General features: G+C 40.8%; 2 protein-coding genes across 4 annotated transcripts in view; one reads left to right on the top strand and one right to left on the bottom strand.

Moving 5' to 3' along the window:
• Positions 1 to 17,500, bottom strand: part of LOC138966022 (uncharacterized) — a 229,867-nt gene that overhangs the window by 190,119 nt on the left and 22,248 nt on the right. The window lies entirely within an intron of this gene.
• Positions 1 to 17,500, top strand: part of LOC138966015 (tyrosine-protein kinase Lyn-like) — a 53,438-nt gene that overhangs the window by 34,077 nt on the left and 1,861 nt on the right. For 2 of the 3 annotated variants that reach the window (XM_070338105.1, XM_070338104.1), the window contains exons 10-11: positions 12,290 to 12,421; positions 13,274 to 17,500. The exon at positions 13,274 to 17,500 is cut by the window's right edge and continues 1,861 nt beyond it. In XM_070338105.1, coding sequence (XP_070194206.1) covers positions 12,290 to 12,421; positions 13,274 to 13,485 — 344 coding nt within the window. In that variant the 3' untranslated portion in view covers positions 13,486 to 17,500. The remainder of the gene's footprint in view (positions 1 to 12,289; positions 12,422 to 13,273) is intronic. The other variant, XR_011455567.1, reaches the window with a different exon arrangement.

The raw sequence follows: 17,500 nt of genomic DNA, 5'->3' as shown, positions 1-17,500 counted from the left end.
CTCTCTCTCACCATGAGTCCCTATTATAGCATTTTCAATGTATGTCTTCCTCATTCCTAACTCTACCCCGAGACTGTTTTATTTCTTCTTTCCTCCTCTTCCTCCGGAGCCTGCGTACCTTTGTTTTATTGAATAATTCCACAATGTTCTTTTTTTGTTTGCTATGCTCTCTCTTTTCACCCCCCTTCTCTCATCCTTATCCTCTCTTCCCTACATGTCGTCTGTCTTTCAGTGTGTGTGTCTGTCGGACCCGTGTGTGTGTGTGTGTCTGTCGGACCCGTGTGTGTGTAGGCTATGTGTGTGTGTGTGTGTGTGAGAGTGTGTGTGTGTATGCGTGTGTATGTGTGTGTGTGTGTATGTGTGTGTATGTGTGTGTGTATGTGTGTGTGTGTATGTATGTGTATGTGTGTGTGTGTGTATGTATGTGTGTGTGTGTGTGTGTGTGTGTGTGTGTATTCCCTCTACTACTTCTGCCTGCACGACTGCCTGACGCCCGTCCGTCCGTGGGTCTGACTACGCTTGTCTATCTGGCTGTCTGGCTGTCTATGTCTAGATTTGCCTGCGCCCCCCCCCCCCCCTCCTCAGTCGCACGCACATTCTCAGTCTTACTGCCCCTCTGTTTTTATCTGTGTCAATGTGTTGACAGTCATAGTACCTCTGATCTGTTACGGCGCCTTGATGTTAGTTTGCATGATTGTGAATGAGACATTGCATGTGACATACAATCCAAAGTAACATTTTATTACGCTTGTAGCCCGCATTGTACAAATCAACTCTTAAAGCAGCTCAACGAATGTGAGTCGTTCAATAACAATCTTTTCATTATCATTTTGTGTATTACTGACACACACAACAAGGAAGTGAAGTAACACACACAAGTTCGTCTCTGCTGCTTGCACGCTTGGGGTAAAGTTCAGTTAGCACTGTTTGTTCAGATGAGTGTGTCAGTGACAATGTAAGCCTACACGGCATTCCTGGGTCGTTTCAGTTGACCTTCGACGGATAACAAGTGCTTTCGTGGGCACACGATATGAAACCAGGAAGTCTCTTTGTTGGAAGGGTCTTTTAAAGACGGCGAGAGAGATCATCTATTCACAGGCGCTTGAAATGAAATATTTCATGTTGTGCATAAGATAATAAATAATGTTTTAGACAATGTGAGAGAGAGAGAGAGAGAGAGAGAGAGAGAGAGAGAGAGAGAGAGAGAGAGAGAGAGAGAGAGAGAGAAGGGAGAGAAGGAGGGAGAAACAGACAGACAGATATACATAATGGTTTTTTTTAAATGCGCACCCACTGTTGAGAGTTGATACAAACTTCCTGCATGTACAAAAAGAACCCTCTCCGGTATAGCAAAACAAATATGCAAGCAAATAACTTGAACACATTCTCACGAAATCTAAGCCGCAATATCTTGCCAGCAACTTCAAGTACTTGCCAAGTGTATATGAATGAGCAGATATGATTGTGTAGAATGATCACACGAATATCATTTCTCGGGAAGTGTTTGAAAACGGAACAACTGAGAAGAAAAGCGACACAATAAATAGTGTGTGAGTCCATGGTAGTCTGTCGAATGAATGTTATATTTACTTGCGCACTAGACTAAAAAAAGAACCGAAGAAAGAATACGAAGAAGTAAACAAGTGAGATTAAAAGCAACGCGACACATAGTGTATGAGGCCGTGAAAGTCAGTTGAATAAAGGATATTTTTTCTTGCTCACCAGAAAAATGAATCAATTTAAGAATGTGAAAAAGTAAACAACTGAGAGTAAAAGCAATACTACACATAGTGTAAGCAATACTACACATAGTGTAAGCAATACTACACATAGTGTAAGCAATACTACACATAGTGTAAGCAATACTACACATAGTGTAAGCAATACTACACATAGTGTAAGCAATACTACACATAGTGTAAGCAATACTACACATAGTGTAAGCAATACTACACATAGTGTAAGCAATACTACACATAGTGTAAGCAATACTACACATAGTGTAAGCAATACTACACATAGTGTAAGAGACCGTGATACAAGAAGAAAACAAGTCGCGTTAGGCGAAATTAGCACATTTAGTCAAACTCACGGAATGAAACTGAACGCACTGTATTTTTTCACCAAGACAGTAGGCTACAGCTTCGTCATTCCCCGCGAGAAGGAAATCGCTCACCTCCCACGTGCAAAACGCAGGGAAATTAACACGCCAGAATAGCGCGGTAGCGTATTGTGCTAAGCAGGAAAGCGCTTTTTTCTGTATTCTTGTTAACTTTCTGAGCTTGTTTTGAATACAACCTATCATATCTATATGTTTTTGGAATCAGGAAATGATAAAGAATAAGATGAAATCATTTTTGGATCGATTTCTTAAATTTTAATCGTAAGACTAATTAATCTATTTTCGTTAATTGTGATCACATTTTAAGAGTAAACATGACATATGTATTATATTTTTAGATTCAGAATGTCATGAATAATACGATGCAATCAATTTTAAATCTGTTTGCGAAAAATCGATTTTAATGACAACTTTAATGAGCAAACTCATCAATAAAGTTTTAAGCCTCCAAGCTGAAATGCAATACCAAAGTCTGGGCTTCGTCGAAGATTACTTGACCAAAAGTTCAACCAATTTGGTTGAAAAATGAGAGCGTGACAGTGCCGCCTCAACTTTTACGAAAAGCCGGATGTGACGTCATCAAAGACATTTATAAAAAACAAGTCGCGTAAGGCGAAAATACAACATTTAGTCAAGTAGCTGTCGAACTCACAGAATGAAACTGAACGCAATGCAACGCAGCAAGACCGTATACTCGTAGCATCGTCAGTCCACCGCGCACGGCAAAGGCAGTGAAATTGACAAGAAGAGCGGGGTAGTACTTGCGCTGAGAAGGATAGCACGCTTTTCTGTACCTCTCTTCGGTTTAACTTTCTGAGCGTGTTTTTAATCCAAACATATCATATCTATATGTTTTTGGAATCAGGAACCGACAAGGAATAAGATGAAAGTGTTTTTAAATTGATTTCGACAATTTAATTTTGATAATAATTTTTTTTATATTTAATTTTCAGAGCTTGTTTTTAATCCAAATATAACATATTTATATGTTTTTGCAATCAGCAAATGATGGAGAATAAGATGAACGTAAATTTGAATCGTTTTATAAAAAAAATTTTTTTTTTACAATTTTCAGATTTTTAATGACCAAAGTCATTAATTAATTTTTAAGCCACCAAGCTGAAATGCAATACCGAAGTCCGGGCTTTGTCGAAGATTACTTGACCAAAATTTCAACCAATTTGGTTGAAAAATGAGAGCGTGACAGTGCCGCCTCAACTTTCACGAAAAGCCGGATATGACGTCATCAAAGACATTTATCAAAAAAAAGAAAAAAACGTTCCGGGATATCAATCCCAGGAACTCTCATGTCAAATTTCATAAAGATCGGTCCAGTAGTTTGGTCTGAATCGCTCTACACACACGCACGCACACACACACATACACCACACCCTCGTCTCGATTCCCCCCTCTACGTTAAAACATTTAGTCAAAACTTGACTAAATGTAAAAAGAGATACCATACTCAGGATCTCTCATGTCAAGTTTCATGACGATCAGTCCAGTAGTTTTCTCTGAATCGCTCTACACACACACACAGACACACATACACCACGACCCTCGTCTCGATTCGGCCCCCCTCTAAAAACTTGACTAAATGTAAAAAGAGCCCAGTAAAGAATTTGAAAAAGTAAAGAAGTGAGAAATAGCAATGCGATGAATAGTGTTTGAGACCATGACAGTCAGAATGATACGTACAGCTACTTGCTCAATAGAAACAGCAGTAACAAGTGATGAAAACTGTCGATTTGAGAAAAAAAGAATTTGATGAAAAGTCACGAAGACCAAGCATATCAAGTTAGCAAACAACTTGGTTATCAGCACACACACAAATTAAAAAAAAAACACTAGTAAAGAATGATGGTTGACACCGATGTCGAAAACAAAATACAGCATAAATAGTCTGTCTACAAATTATTGAGAATTGTGCCTCTTATTTCAAACAACAATATTCATCCCATACAAAAGTTTTGGCGTATCATATATCAATGTAAAGGTTATGAAGTGCGCTCTCTGAAAAACCATGTTCGATTTGTTAATTATCTCCCTTTGCTTGTACCAGACGATAGTTATTGCCCCTAGTTGCAAAATAAGGGTTTACCGACACAACTTGTGATTTTTGACAACTTCAAATGGAGCAATCTTAACATACAAGGTTGCATTTACAGCCTATGACATCCTTCTCCGTATATGTTCAGCAAATGTAGCAGTATGCAAGTTAACAATCTCAACTGAAATAAAAAGTTTAAAGCGAAAGAAATTTCGTAAAACTCACTGAGTGCAATTACATTCGCTTTTCCGCTGTAATTTTCAAAATCAGTATTTGTGCAAACAATCATATGGTTTGAAAAGAAACTTCCCGGCGGATTTTCCGTAATGTTGTCAGCAATATCATAAAATGTACTGCCGGATATGTATGACCAAACTCAAAATATCGTCCTCCAGTAGGGCATTCTGATAATCCTCGCTCCACGGCTATCGCCAGTTGTCTCTCTGACCGGACGTGACAGTCCTACGCGAATCTATCAAAACCAGAATACAGAGTGATCTCCCATATGTTGTTCACGAGCAGTCGGTGTTCGCGAGACGAAAATCATGTTGCAGATTGGCCGACTTCGACAGTGATCTCCGTTCTGTTCTTCACAGTTATGATAAAGACATCGTTCTAAGGTCAAAACAAGTCGAAATTTTGGGACTGCTGCCGGAAGGAGACCGTAATATATGGTTGCATCACTGTCAAAAAAATCGTCTGCTCCAGCGAGCGTCGAAACCAAACGGTTGATTATCACGTGACACTTATGCCATATTTAGAGTTGTTTGCACACAGTAAATACATCCGCGAAAAATAGCTCGCTTGAAACTGTCTAAAATAAAAATTCCTCTGTAATTTAAAAATTACAAAACACCATGAAAAATCATTATCGACGATCGCGAATCTGCTTACATCCATAACACATTACAAAAAGCTCTAAATTAAAATATGTAAAAAAAAAAAATCCTTGCCAGACAAGGAAACTCAAGGCATCCTGTCAGGGAGAAAATGAGCCGAACTCATTTTGACCTGAGGTCAGGATGCCAGTAGGGTTGTCACCAGTAAGAAGCAAATAACATCAGCATCCCTGGCAAAATGCGAAAATAAATATGTATAAGTCCCGATACACCGGCCTTTCTCATAGAATAAATGGTGTATGAAACTAACCCGGATTCCCTGTAGCGCAATAAGCCAAAATAGATCAGAACACTCAAATGTCAGCACATTTCCCTGGGGAAAAAACAGTTGAAACAGGTTTAAATGTAATAGCAGGAACAATATTATATTCCTGCAATTTTGGTTTTTACTCGATCAATGGAACCAAGAAAACATAATCACCAATCATAAAACATAATCACCAATCATAAAACATAATCACCAATCATAAAACAGTACGCGAAGCTGTCGCTACTTCATGATCAGTTGGTGCCGTGACACTGAATTTTGCACACATTTTTGAAGCCCCTATGTCTCATGTGGTCATTGTGGAACTGAGAATAGGGAAGACGAGATACAGTTATATCATTTGATTGCGTGAGTATGTCACGTTTCAATATATCACTTAAGGTGATTATGAACCGGTTAATTACTACTAATTAACTAACCACACCACGATCCACTCTCGCAGTCATACAATTAAATAGAGTCAACAAAAGTATAAGTTTCAGACGCCTGTTTATGTATAAACTCTCCACCTCCCTCGAGCCTTCACTCAAAATATGTTCCTTTTACGTTCTCAACACGTAAAAAAACCAGTGTTCACTGACAAAGTGCCAGTAGTATATAGAAAATTATAGTAACACGCTGAACCCGTGTAAATATAGTTAAATGCGAATGTTCTGTTCGAAAAGCTCTAGTTCGTGCAGGTGTCACACACCACGTTGTCCCTACTCCAATGAAATCATAGATACGAAAAGACAACGGTGGTCAACGGGGTGCGTACGACATGGTGCACTTAGCTTTATCTCTGCTGCTGCTGCTTAGCCGGTATGCTGGTTAGTCGGTTCGCTGGTTAGCCGGTTCGCTGGTTAGCCGGTCCGCTGGTTAGCCGGTCCGCTGGTTAGCCGGTCCGCTGGTTAGCCGGTCTCCTGGTTAGCGTAGCTTCAACAGGTCCCGCCAAAGTCAGCCGTGCAGACGTTACAGGAACACGTAACGAAGCGAAGCGAAACGAACGGAGGCTGCAAACAGAAAGCATCGGTGCACTAAACATGTCAGCTACCCCTCACCCACCACCTTAAAACATGTCATCTTTAAATACCTCATCGAGCACGTGGGCCTGCACAAAACGGACTTTTTACAACAACAAAACAGCCATTTTCCGTCCTTCTCTCCCTATCTGCAAAAACCATATACAGATTAGTATTTTAGCGTCACAGAGAGTAAATTATGCGCTAACCTGGAAAGAACAACAGAGAGTATTTCATTCCACAACACAGACTCATCAACAGCGTTAAATAATGATTTATTACCTCAAAAGCCTATGATTGTACTCTCAATGGAAGCAAAGTCCGCTTCCTCCCTGGAACAGCCTCTGTTCGTCAACAGTGACCAAAAACGTCCAGAACCCCTTGTCGAATCCTTATGCGAAAGCCATCGCCGACGAAGGAAAGTTGACGACTTGTCCTCAGCAAAATACGTGGCAGAGAAAAGGAATAACTTGTGGAAGTTCCCCTAGAGTGCCGAATACAATATTCGGTGAAAAACCATCATACTCTAGAAACTGTGTATTAGATCCTTCCCCTTCTGCCGCTGGGTGTCAAGTGTGTCGTCCTTTGAGTCTCTGACAGACCACCTAGCCAAATACACGTGACTGACCTTGTCACCAAACCAGTCCAGCTATACACAATTCTGCCTCCCAAGCAGAAAAAAGACACGAGAAACTTAATCCCTGAAAATCCCGTGCGCGCTGTCAGCGAAAAACCGTCAGCCCTGTGACAGCAAAAACCCCCACTGTAAAACTCGTGCGCAGCAAACCCTCCGTGTTCATTGAGCACTGTCAGCAAACTCTGCTGTAGCCCAATATCACGTACAGGCGCTTTCTATCATAATCGACCAAGAACAGGCACTCCACTGAGTGACACTTTCTTGGTCTCTGTCACCCGATCGTGACAGAGTAGAGAAAATAGACTTCTTTCGTTATATACCAGAAACATCTCTGTGCTGTTAATTTTACGAAATACTAATTCTCCATAATTATTAGACAACCTAGCTGTACCTCAAGAATATCAATAGTGATATTATGTGAGAATCGTGAGATTTATGATAGCCTACTTAAATGATTTATACTGGAATTACAATCTAATACTATGATGATGATGATGATGATGATGATGATGATGATGATGATGATGATGATGATGATGATGATGATGATGATGATGATGATGATGATGATGGTTGTGGTATGATAATCATTACGAAGAAAACACAGAGGACAACGACGGTGACGACGAAGAACATAATTATTAATGACGAAAAATGAAGCGATAACGATGATAAAGAAGAAGAACAAAGAAAATATGTTTTGGGATGAGAAACATGGAACTTAAAGGAACACTCCTTTTCGTGAAAACAGTTTGGCTCAATATCTGACCACGCTTCTTTTTGTTATATATATATATATATTTTTTTTACATGAGAAAAGATCATTCCTCCAATTGGTCAAATAAAAAAAATCAACATCCTGACTGCTTGCTGTGGTGTGTTGAATTGTCGATGAATTAATTTTTCTAAAAGCCACTAGTAGCTTTTACAAAATTAATTCATAAAAAATCCACATTTTGCCCAATGAGCACCAAGGCTGTTTGTTTTGGGTATGTTACCAAGTGGAGGGATTGTTATATATACTATATATACAAAAAACTTGACTCGATCTGAGGTAGAAAGCTCAAATGTTAACACGGCAAAGTTTGCCTTTAAAGCGTGTGCGCAAAGTTAACATAAACAAACAAAACAAAACATGTGGCATTAAAAAAGTTTAACGCGGAAGTTATGTAGTGCTTGCTTTAGCGTTACCCACGACCCCAGATGACCCTTATTTCATTTTTTGCAGCTCCTAGGATCCTGTTCATTTCTTTGTCCTTTGTATTTGTGTTATGCTTTGCTGCTTGCAAAACACACATCTCTTTTCGAATTGTTCGAATTGTTTCCTCACAAAGTCACTCGGTAAACAAGTTCACATTTCACAAACAAATAAACATGCCAAGTTTGAAAGCGAGATGAAACTGACACACGAAGAAGCAAGCTGATGACAAGACATACACAAACACACACACACACACACACACACGCACACGCACGCACACACACACACACACACACACACACACAGGACACAGCGATATGTCTGCAGACTACACTGAGACAGACAGACAGACAGACAGACAGACAGACAGACATACAGGAAGACAGGCAGGCAGACAGACAGGCAGGCAGACAGACAGACAGAGAGACAGACAGACAGACAGGCAGACACACAGACAGACAGACCGTAACAACCACACTCACGCACGCACGCACGCACATACGCACGCACGCACGCACATACATACACCATACACACACACACGCACGCACGCACATACACGCATACGCAGACACACACACACACACACACACACACACACACACACACACACACATACACACACAGAGCTTGTTTTTGATGGTGCATGCTACAAATCTGCATTAGCTGTCAGTTAGTCTTATTTCAGAAACAATTATCTTGCTCAAGTAGGAAGACGAGGAAGCACTATGAGCGTGTGAATGTGGTCAGATACTACAGGAACTTGGCAGATATGTGGAATCAAGTGTTCGCGAGAGAGAGAGAGAGAGAGAGAGAGAGAGAGAGAGAGAGAGAGAGAGAGAGAGAGAGAGAGAGAGAGAGAGAGAGAGAGAGAGAGAGAGAGAGAGAGAGAGAGAGAGAGAGAGAGAGAGAGTTTTAGGCGATGCCTCATCTTCCAACCTGTCCCTTTTAGACATACATGACATTATACATTACATATATACTTATATAACACGTTTTAAACAGCCAACAAAATAACTAATTACCTCTGAATTTGTAATCGGGTTAAAATTAACAAAAACAATAGTTATAGTAACAAGGTTCATGTATATATTAAAATGATGATTAAGATGTGATGTAATAATAGCTCTGGTTTTCAAGTGTAGGGAGCAAAATATGATGGACAAAGATATTTTCAAACATTTTCTTTAAAAGACGAAAGGGTTTAACATGTTTTACAGTATATTGGAAGTGAATTCCATACAAGCGATCCCCAGTAAGTTAAACTGGATTTATACAAATCAATGCGTGGGAGCGGTAGCGTATAGTTCAAGAGCCTTGCTCTAACAGGAGGACGCTCCAACAGGTCTTGGATGTATGAAGGTGTTTCGTGGTTGTAAAGTTCGTGGAACATAAATACACAAGCATTTAAAAATAACTGTTGTTGTAGAGGAAGAATGTTTAGTTGAGTGTATTTGTCTTGAGTGGTCAGTAGGAGAGAGAGAGAGAGAGAGAGAGAGAGACAGAGACAGAGACAGAGAGAGAGACACAGAGAGAGAGACAGAGAGAGAGAAAGACAGACAGAGACAGACAGACAGACAGGCAGACAAAGATAGAGAGTGAGTGGGGGTAGAGAGAGAGAGAGGGGGGGGGTAGAGAAACAGAGAAAGTATGTAAAGATTAGGTTTGTAAAGGATGATGCTGATGATGTCCAGACTAAACAGTCAATTTCATTTGATCAAAATACACCAACAACGACTATTTCATCAAGAAAAGCCGATACAAATCGTGAATACATTCCTTACTGTGTACACATTAAGCACAGATATGTGCATGCTTTTACTTGAACTCCTAGCACAAGGCGTAAAGCACAAAGCATAAAGCACAAAGCATAAAGCATAAAGCACGAAGCACAAAGCATAAAGCACAAAGCATAAAGCACAAAGCATAAAGCACAAAGCATGAAGCACAAAGCATAAAGCACAAAGCACAAAGCACAAAGCATGAAGCACAAAGCATGAAGCACAAAGCACAAAGCACAAAGCACCAAGCACCAAGCACCAAGCACCAAGCACAAAGCACAAAGCACAAAGCACAAAGCACAAAGCATGAAGCATAAAGCACAAAGCATAAAGCACAAAGCATAAAGCACAAAGCATGAAGCACAAAGCATAAAGCACAAAGCACAAAGCACAAAGCATGAAGCACAAAGCATGAAGCACAAAGCATAAAGCACAAAGCACAAAGCACAAAGCATGAAGCACAAAGCATAAAGCACAAAGCACAAAGCATAAAGCATGAAGCACAAAGCATGAAGCACAAAGCATAAAGCACAAAGCACAAAGCATAAAGCATGAAGCACAAAGCACAAAGCATAAAGCACAAAGCATGAAGCACAAAGCATGAAGCATAAAGCACAAAGCACAAAGCATAAAGCATGAAGCACAAAGCATGAAGCACAAAGCATAAAGCACAAAGCACAAAGCATAAAGCATGAAGCACAAAGCATAAAGCACAAAGCACAAAGCATAAAGCATGAAGCACAAAGCATGAAGCACAAAGCATAAAGCACAAAGCACAAAGCATAAAGCATGAAGCACAAAGCACAAAGCATAAAGCACAAAGCATGAAGCACAAAGCATGAAGCACAAAGCATAAAGCACAAAGCACAAAGCATAAAGCATGAAGCACAAAGCATGAAGCACAAAGCATAAAGCACAAAGCATAAAGCATAAAGCACGAAGCACAAAGCATAAAGCACAAAGCATAAAGCACAAAGCATAAAGCACAAAGCATAAAGCATAAAGCATAAAGCACAAAGCATAAAGCACAAAGCATGAAGCACAAAGCATAAAGCACAAAGCACAAAGCACAAAGCATGAAGCACAAAGCATAAAGCCTGGCTGCTTCCTGTGTAGAGTGGGGAGTTATTCACAATGTTGATATGCAAATTAATTCAGCAAAACATTCTCTCTTTGTATAGCAAGCACTTAGTACCTAGCCAGGGCCGGACTGGGGGGGGGGGGGGGGAGTGGGTGGGGTGGGGAGGGGTGGGGGGGGGGGGGGTGGGGGGGGGGTTACAGGGGTTGCGCAACCGGATCTGGATCATCATGAAATCCGAGGAGAAATCGCACCTCTCACCCCCTCAAGACATTTTTCTTCAAGGATTTTTGTGATGAAAAGTATGAGTCCTTACAATCTCAATTCTTCTTCATTGCCTATACAGCTTGCTGTCGAATTTACCTTTTTCGTTCAAGGAGAGGCTTCCTTTCCCTCCAGAAACATAAAAAAACGTTCAGCTTCAAGGGGGCGGGGTTTCGCCCATGGACCCCCATCTGTAACCCCCCCCCCCCTCTAGTACTTACCTAGTCCGGCCCTGCTAGCATTGTGTTATGTGGGTTTTGTGGGTATTGTGCTAGTGAAAGGATAATTGTTTCCTTTGTAAAAGCCAAAAGCCAAAACTGTGGCGGTGTACATGATGGACAAAGGCCTTCCTTAACTGAGTCTGAACTTGACTTCACGAAGTGTGTTTAGCGAAAAGTCATGTGACCCAAAAGCCAGTGCCAAAGCTTCGTGCAGCCAGCTGTGTCAAGTCCACTTCGTCCAGTTAACATCAAGTCCACTTCGTCCAGTTAACATCAAGTCCACTTCGTCCAGTTAACATCAAGTCCACTTCGTCCAGTTAACATCAAGTCCACTTCGTCCAGTTAACATCAAGTCCACTTCGTCCAGTTAACATCAAGTCCACTTCGTCCAGTTAACATCAAGTCCACTTCGTCCAGTTAACATCAAGTCCACTTCGTCCAGTTAACATCAAGTCCACTTCGTCCAGTTAACATCAAGTCCACTTCGTCCAGTTAACATCAAGTCCACTTCGTCCAGTTAACATCAAGTCCACTTCGTCCAGTTAACATCAAGTCCACTTCGTCCAGTTAACATCAAGTCCACTTCGTCCAGTTAACATCAAGTCCACTTCGTCCAGTTAACATCAAGTCCACTTCGTCCAGTTAACATCAAGTCCACTTCGTCCAGTTAACATCAGGCTTTTACACCTTTAAAACAAATAATCAGTTCCAGCAGTCACACGTTTTCCACAAGAAATGTTCACTCATTATTCATATTGCATGTGCAGATGCCAAGTTCCCCATAAAATGGACAGCGCCAGAGGCTGGCCTGAGCAGACGGTTCAGCGTCAAGTCTGACGTGTGGTCTTTCGGCATCCTCCTCTACGAGATCTTCACCTATGGCCGTGTTCCCTACCCTGGTCAGTATATGAACCTTTCAAATATATTGTAATATGTTTTAGTATTGCTGTAATACATGTATTGTTTTCTATAAGGTCATTCATGGATGTACAGCATTTGGTGCCTTAAAACAAGTTTTTGGTCATGTCATATGCATACAAACTTGACCCGCAGCGTGAGAACATGTTCGGTACTCGACCAAGTTTCTGATGTGGAATAGACTTCATCTATTTTCGTGTACATGCAGTTGCCGATTTTACATTTGTGATCATAATTAATTGTTTTTAATTTCTAATTGATCCTATTAATGGCGAGTGTTAAATGTGAAAGCGCACGTATACTTGCTCATGTGTACCTTGCCTTTTCCTGTCTTGTCTAGTTGTCTTGCCTTGTCTTGTCTTGTATTGTCCTGTCTTGTATTGTGTTTTGTATCTCTCTCTCTCTCTCTTTCTTTCTCTCTCTCTCTCTCTCTCTCTCTCTCTCTCTCTCTCTTTTTCTCTCTCTCTCTCTCTCTCTCACTCTCTCTCTCTCTCTCTCTCTCTCTTCTCTCTCGATCTCTCTCTCTCTCTCTCGATCTCTCTCACTCTCTCTCTCTCGCTCTCTCTCTCTCTTTCTCTCTCGATCTCTCTCTTTCTCTCTCTCACTCTCACTCTCGCTCTCTCTCTCTCTCTTTCTCTCTCGATCTCTCTCTTTCTCTCTCACTTTCACTCTCTCTCTTTCTCTCTCACTTTCACTCTCTCTCTCTCTCTCTCTCTCGCTCCCCCCTCTCTCTCTCTAGCACTTTCTCTCTCTTCTTTATGGCTGAATTCGCTCAGTCACTGTATGTGTTCTTTCATTGGGTTGCTTAAAAACGTCTTCCTATTTTGTCACAGGTGTGTACGGAGATATATTACTGAAGGTGGAAGGCGGGTACCGCATGCCCAACCCCGATGGGTCGGGCAAGTGTGTGTGCCCCCCACCCGTTTATGACACCATGCAGAAGTGCTGGCAGTACGAACCTGCCGACAGACCCACCTTTGAGTTTCTCAAGACCTTCTTTGAGGATTATGAGGTCAGCACTGAGGAGCATTATCAGACTCAGTAGAGATGAACGAGGGGCGGACAACTTCCATATTTCCAGTCTTCAACATCCTGCTTATAAGATCCTCAAGAACTTCTCTCAGGATTATGAAGTGAGCACTGAGGAGTATCATCAGACTTAGTAGAGATGAACGAGGGGCGGACAACTTCCATATTTCCAGTCTTCAACATCCTGCTTATAAGATCCTCAAGAACTTCTCTCAGGATTATGAAGTGAGCACTGAGGAGTATCATCAGACTTAGTAGAGATGAACTAGGGGCGGACAACTTCGATACTTTTAGGTTTCAACCTCCAACTTTTGAGTTCCTCAAGAACTTCTTCGGAGATTATGAAGTCAGCACTGAGGAGCATATTATCAGACTCAGTAGAGATGCAATGGGGACGGGGAAACTTGGATATGTCCAGGTTTCAACTTGCTGACAGACCAACTTTTCAGTTTCTCAACAACTTGGATATGTCCAGGTTTCAACTTGCTGACAGACCAACTTTTCAGTTTCTCAACAACTTGGATATGTCCAGGTTTCAACTTGCTGACAGACCAACTTTTGAGTTCCTCGAGAACTTTGATGATTACGAGGTGAGCACTGAGTAGCGCTTTCAAACCAGATTAACTAAAATCAAAGACATTTTCGATATTTGCTCCAGACCTTGTTTGAGGATAAAGAATTCAGCATGGAAGAGACACTTTACAAGACATGGGCATTTCCAAATGTTGTTGTTGCAGACCCTACCTTTGAGTTGCTCAAGAACTTCTTGAAGATTAGGAATTAAGCCATCACTCATATCGGATTCAGTAGAGGTGACCTCAGAGAGAGATTTTTAAATTTTCTGTAGCTCATCCCTTCAGATAGAAACGCTGTGGAGCTCCCCAAGAACTTCTTTGATGAGTATTATCAGACTCGGGAGAGATAAACTGAAAGGAGAAATGTTGAGATTTTCTGACGCTGTCCCTACAGATGGAAGCACTTTGATGAGTATTATCAGACTCGGGAGAGATAAACTGAAAGGAGAAATGTTGAGATTTTCTGACGCTGTCCCTACAGATGGAAGCACTTTGATGAGTATTATCAGACTCGGGAGAGATAAACTGAAAGGAGAAATGTTGAGATTTTCTGACGCTGTCCCTACAGATGGAAGCACTTTGATGAGTATTATCAGACTCGGGAGAGATAAACTGAAAGGAGAAATGTTGAGATTTTCTGACGCTGTCCCTACAGATGGAAGCACTTTGATGAGTATTATCAGACTCGGGAGAGATAAACTGAAAGGAGAAATGTTGAGATTTTCTGACGCTCTCCCTACAGATGGAAGCACTTTGAAGTCCCTTCAGAATTTCTCTGAACATTAGGGGGTTAGCACTGAGAAGTAATTTTAGACTTGTTTGTTGGAACTGACACCAGAGAAGTTTCAAGATTCGCTGAAGACTTTGTTTCAGTGAGGATAACGAAGTCGGCAGCAAAGAGCTTGGAGGACTATGAATCAACACTGAAGAGCATTATCAAACTCAGTAGAAATGGAACTCAAAGTTTCGAGATTTTCTCCAGACTTTGTTCGAGTATGAGATAATTAACGCTAAGGAGCTTTCTTGAGCGTCGTTGACCGACCAGAATCTGAAGAAATTTCGAGATTGTCAAGATGGTTTGTCTTTTTATTTTATTTTTTGCCCACTTGTAAGTTCTTCAAGTATTGTTTGGACGATTACGAGCATACTTCCATTTGAACGCTCACCGAACGGGAACATCCTGGCTGCTTTCTGTCGAGAATAAGACATTTTCAAAGAATTTATTTTTGTGGACTATCCTCACTATCCTATCAGGCGCCTCGTTTTGGTGCTGGACCTAACTTTTAAAATCTAGATAATAAATTGACAGCTTGTTACACAAACATTCTTAAATCATTAAATAATTCTTTTTTCATCAAGACAAGATCAGTACAATTCGAAGTTTTGAAAGTTTGAAAAAAGAAAAACCCTGAAACGTGTCACGCAAAACGTCTTTCTGGTAGCAGACGACGGTTCTGCATAGCGCCAGTTCCTCTGAACGTTCAACCGCCACCGCACTAGTTCGTGTGACTCGCAGCCGTATGTTGCGTTTTAGATTCAGAGGTACACAATAACGTGCTATTGCAGATAAGCTTACAGCGAGTCGCATTGAAATCACAAACTGACGACTAAATTGTGAAAAAAAGGAAACTGGATCACACGGGTTCACGATGGCTCAGGGGTAAGATAAACCACGCAAAATAAATTCTTTGAAAATTGCTCGCTCTTTACGGAGGGCACCTAGGATGTTCTCAAGTGGTGAGTGTTTACATAAAAGGGTGTTTGTACTGTGTGTAAAAGTCTGACAGTGTAAGTGATGGTTTACGGGAGGCTGACTGTGCCTTTAAACTTTCAGTGTCGCGACCTTCTTGTAGCATGAAGAAGGTACAGTAGTACAGGTGGTTCACACGATTGCTTCAACAGATATCAGAAGCTTCAGGGACGAGTTAATACAGATATATCTACAATGGGCGAGGAATACGGAGACAGAAATGGGATGTGATGATTATGTGAAGAGGCAGAAATAGCCCAAGTTTAAGTAAACTACCGTTTGTGATTGATTACATTAAACAAAAATATTATTTTCGTTCTAATTGAACCCTGTGATCAAAATCATTCATTTTGGCACTGATTGAGTACTTTTAACGAATACATTAAGTCAGAACTGATTAAGTATGAACAGAACCATTCATTTAACTTTGAATGTGTACTTTAAACAGAAACATTAATTTAGTACTGATATAGTACTTGTAACAGAAATATTCATTTAGCACCGATTAAGTACTTTAAACTTTAACATGAATATAGTGCTGTTTGAGTACTTTGAACAGAAACATGAATATAGTGCTGTTTGAGTACTTTGAACAGAAACATGAATATAGTGTTGTTTGAGTACTTTGAACAGAAACATGAATATAGTGTTGTTTGAGTACTTTGAACAGAAACATGAATATAGTGTTGTTTGAGTACTTTGAACAGAAACATGAATATAGTGCTGTTTGAGTACTTTGAACAGAAACATGAATACAGGGCCGGACCCAGGGGGGGGGGGGGGGGGGTTCCAGGGGTTCCGGAACCCCACCCCTGGAAAAAGCATGTACCTTGCTTTGAGTGTTTGGTTTTTTTTACTAGTTTTAGCACCAAAACAATGCTGCTCTTAACCCTCAAAACAAGGCCCAGAATGCACCAGATTGCACAGATTTTAACCGTTTTTCAAAAAATTTCCGGGGGAGCATGCCCCCGGACCCCCCTGCTTTGCAAGCGCGCGCTTGTGGCTTCGCCACTTCGCTGATTTGCCCCCCCAAAAAAGGAGGAACCCCCCCCCCTTACAACTCATTTGGTCCGGCCCTGGAATATAGTGTTGTTTGAGTAGGCTACTTTGAACAGAAACATTAATTCACTATTCAGTACTGATTGATTACTTTGAACAGTCCTTGCTGAGATGAACGTGAAAAGAAACTTTTAACCGTTTCGATTGCTAACGCGCAGTAGCGGTGTGACAATATGTATATATCGACTTTTGCAAAATGTGAATAATATCAAATGAAGTTCGATGAACGTCGTGTATTCGTTTAATGTAGAAAGTTAAACACGCCTTCATTCCCATGTAAACTATCATGTACACTACCACGGATGCTCTAGCCGATGAAAGCATGTATTATTGTCCGGAAACCAGCAGATGTAAATATTTTGTAATTTTGATTGAAATCATCCCGGTGCTGATTGTCACAGTGCGTTAAGACTTTTTGTCCAGTGTTGAATCCTCCGCTATTTTTGCTTGTTTGTTTTTGTGTATGCTTTTTTCAACACTTCCCATGCAGTCTTTCAAAGTCTAATAGATATTTAGACCAGAAGTGTGCTGGGTAGTTTATGTTTTCTTCTTCTTCTTCTTCTTTTTTAATTTTAAATTTAAAAAAAAAGTTCTTTAATATTTTTTAGGTTACGGCGACAATCGTGGGGATGTAGCTTCTGTGTTTC

Source organism: Littorina saxatilis, linkage group LG5, assembly GCF_037325665.1.
Source record: "Littorina saxatilis isolate snail1 linkage group LG5, US_GU_Lsax_2.0, whole genome shotgun sequence".
Classification (NCBI taxonomy): domain Eukaryota; kingdom Metazoa; phylum Mollusca; class Gastropoda; order Littorinimorpha; family Littorinidae; genus Littorina; species Littorina saxatilis.
The sequence above is the reverse complement of the archived record's forward strand: the minus strand, read 5'-3'. Positions and strand labels throughout refer to the sequence as shown.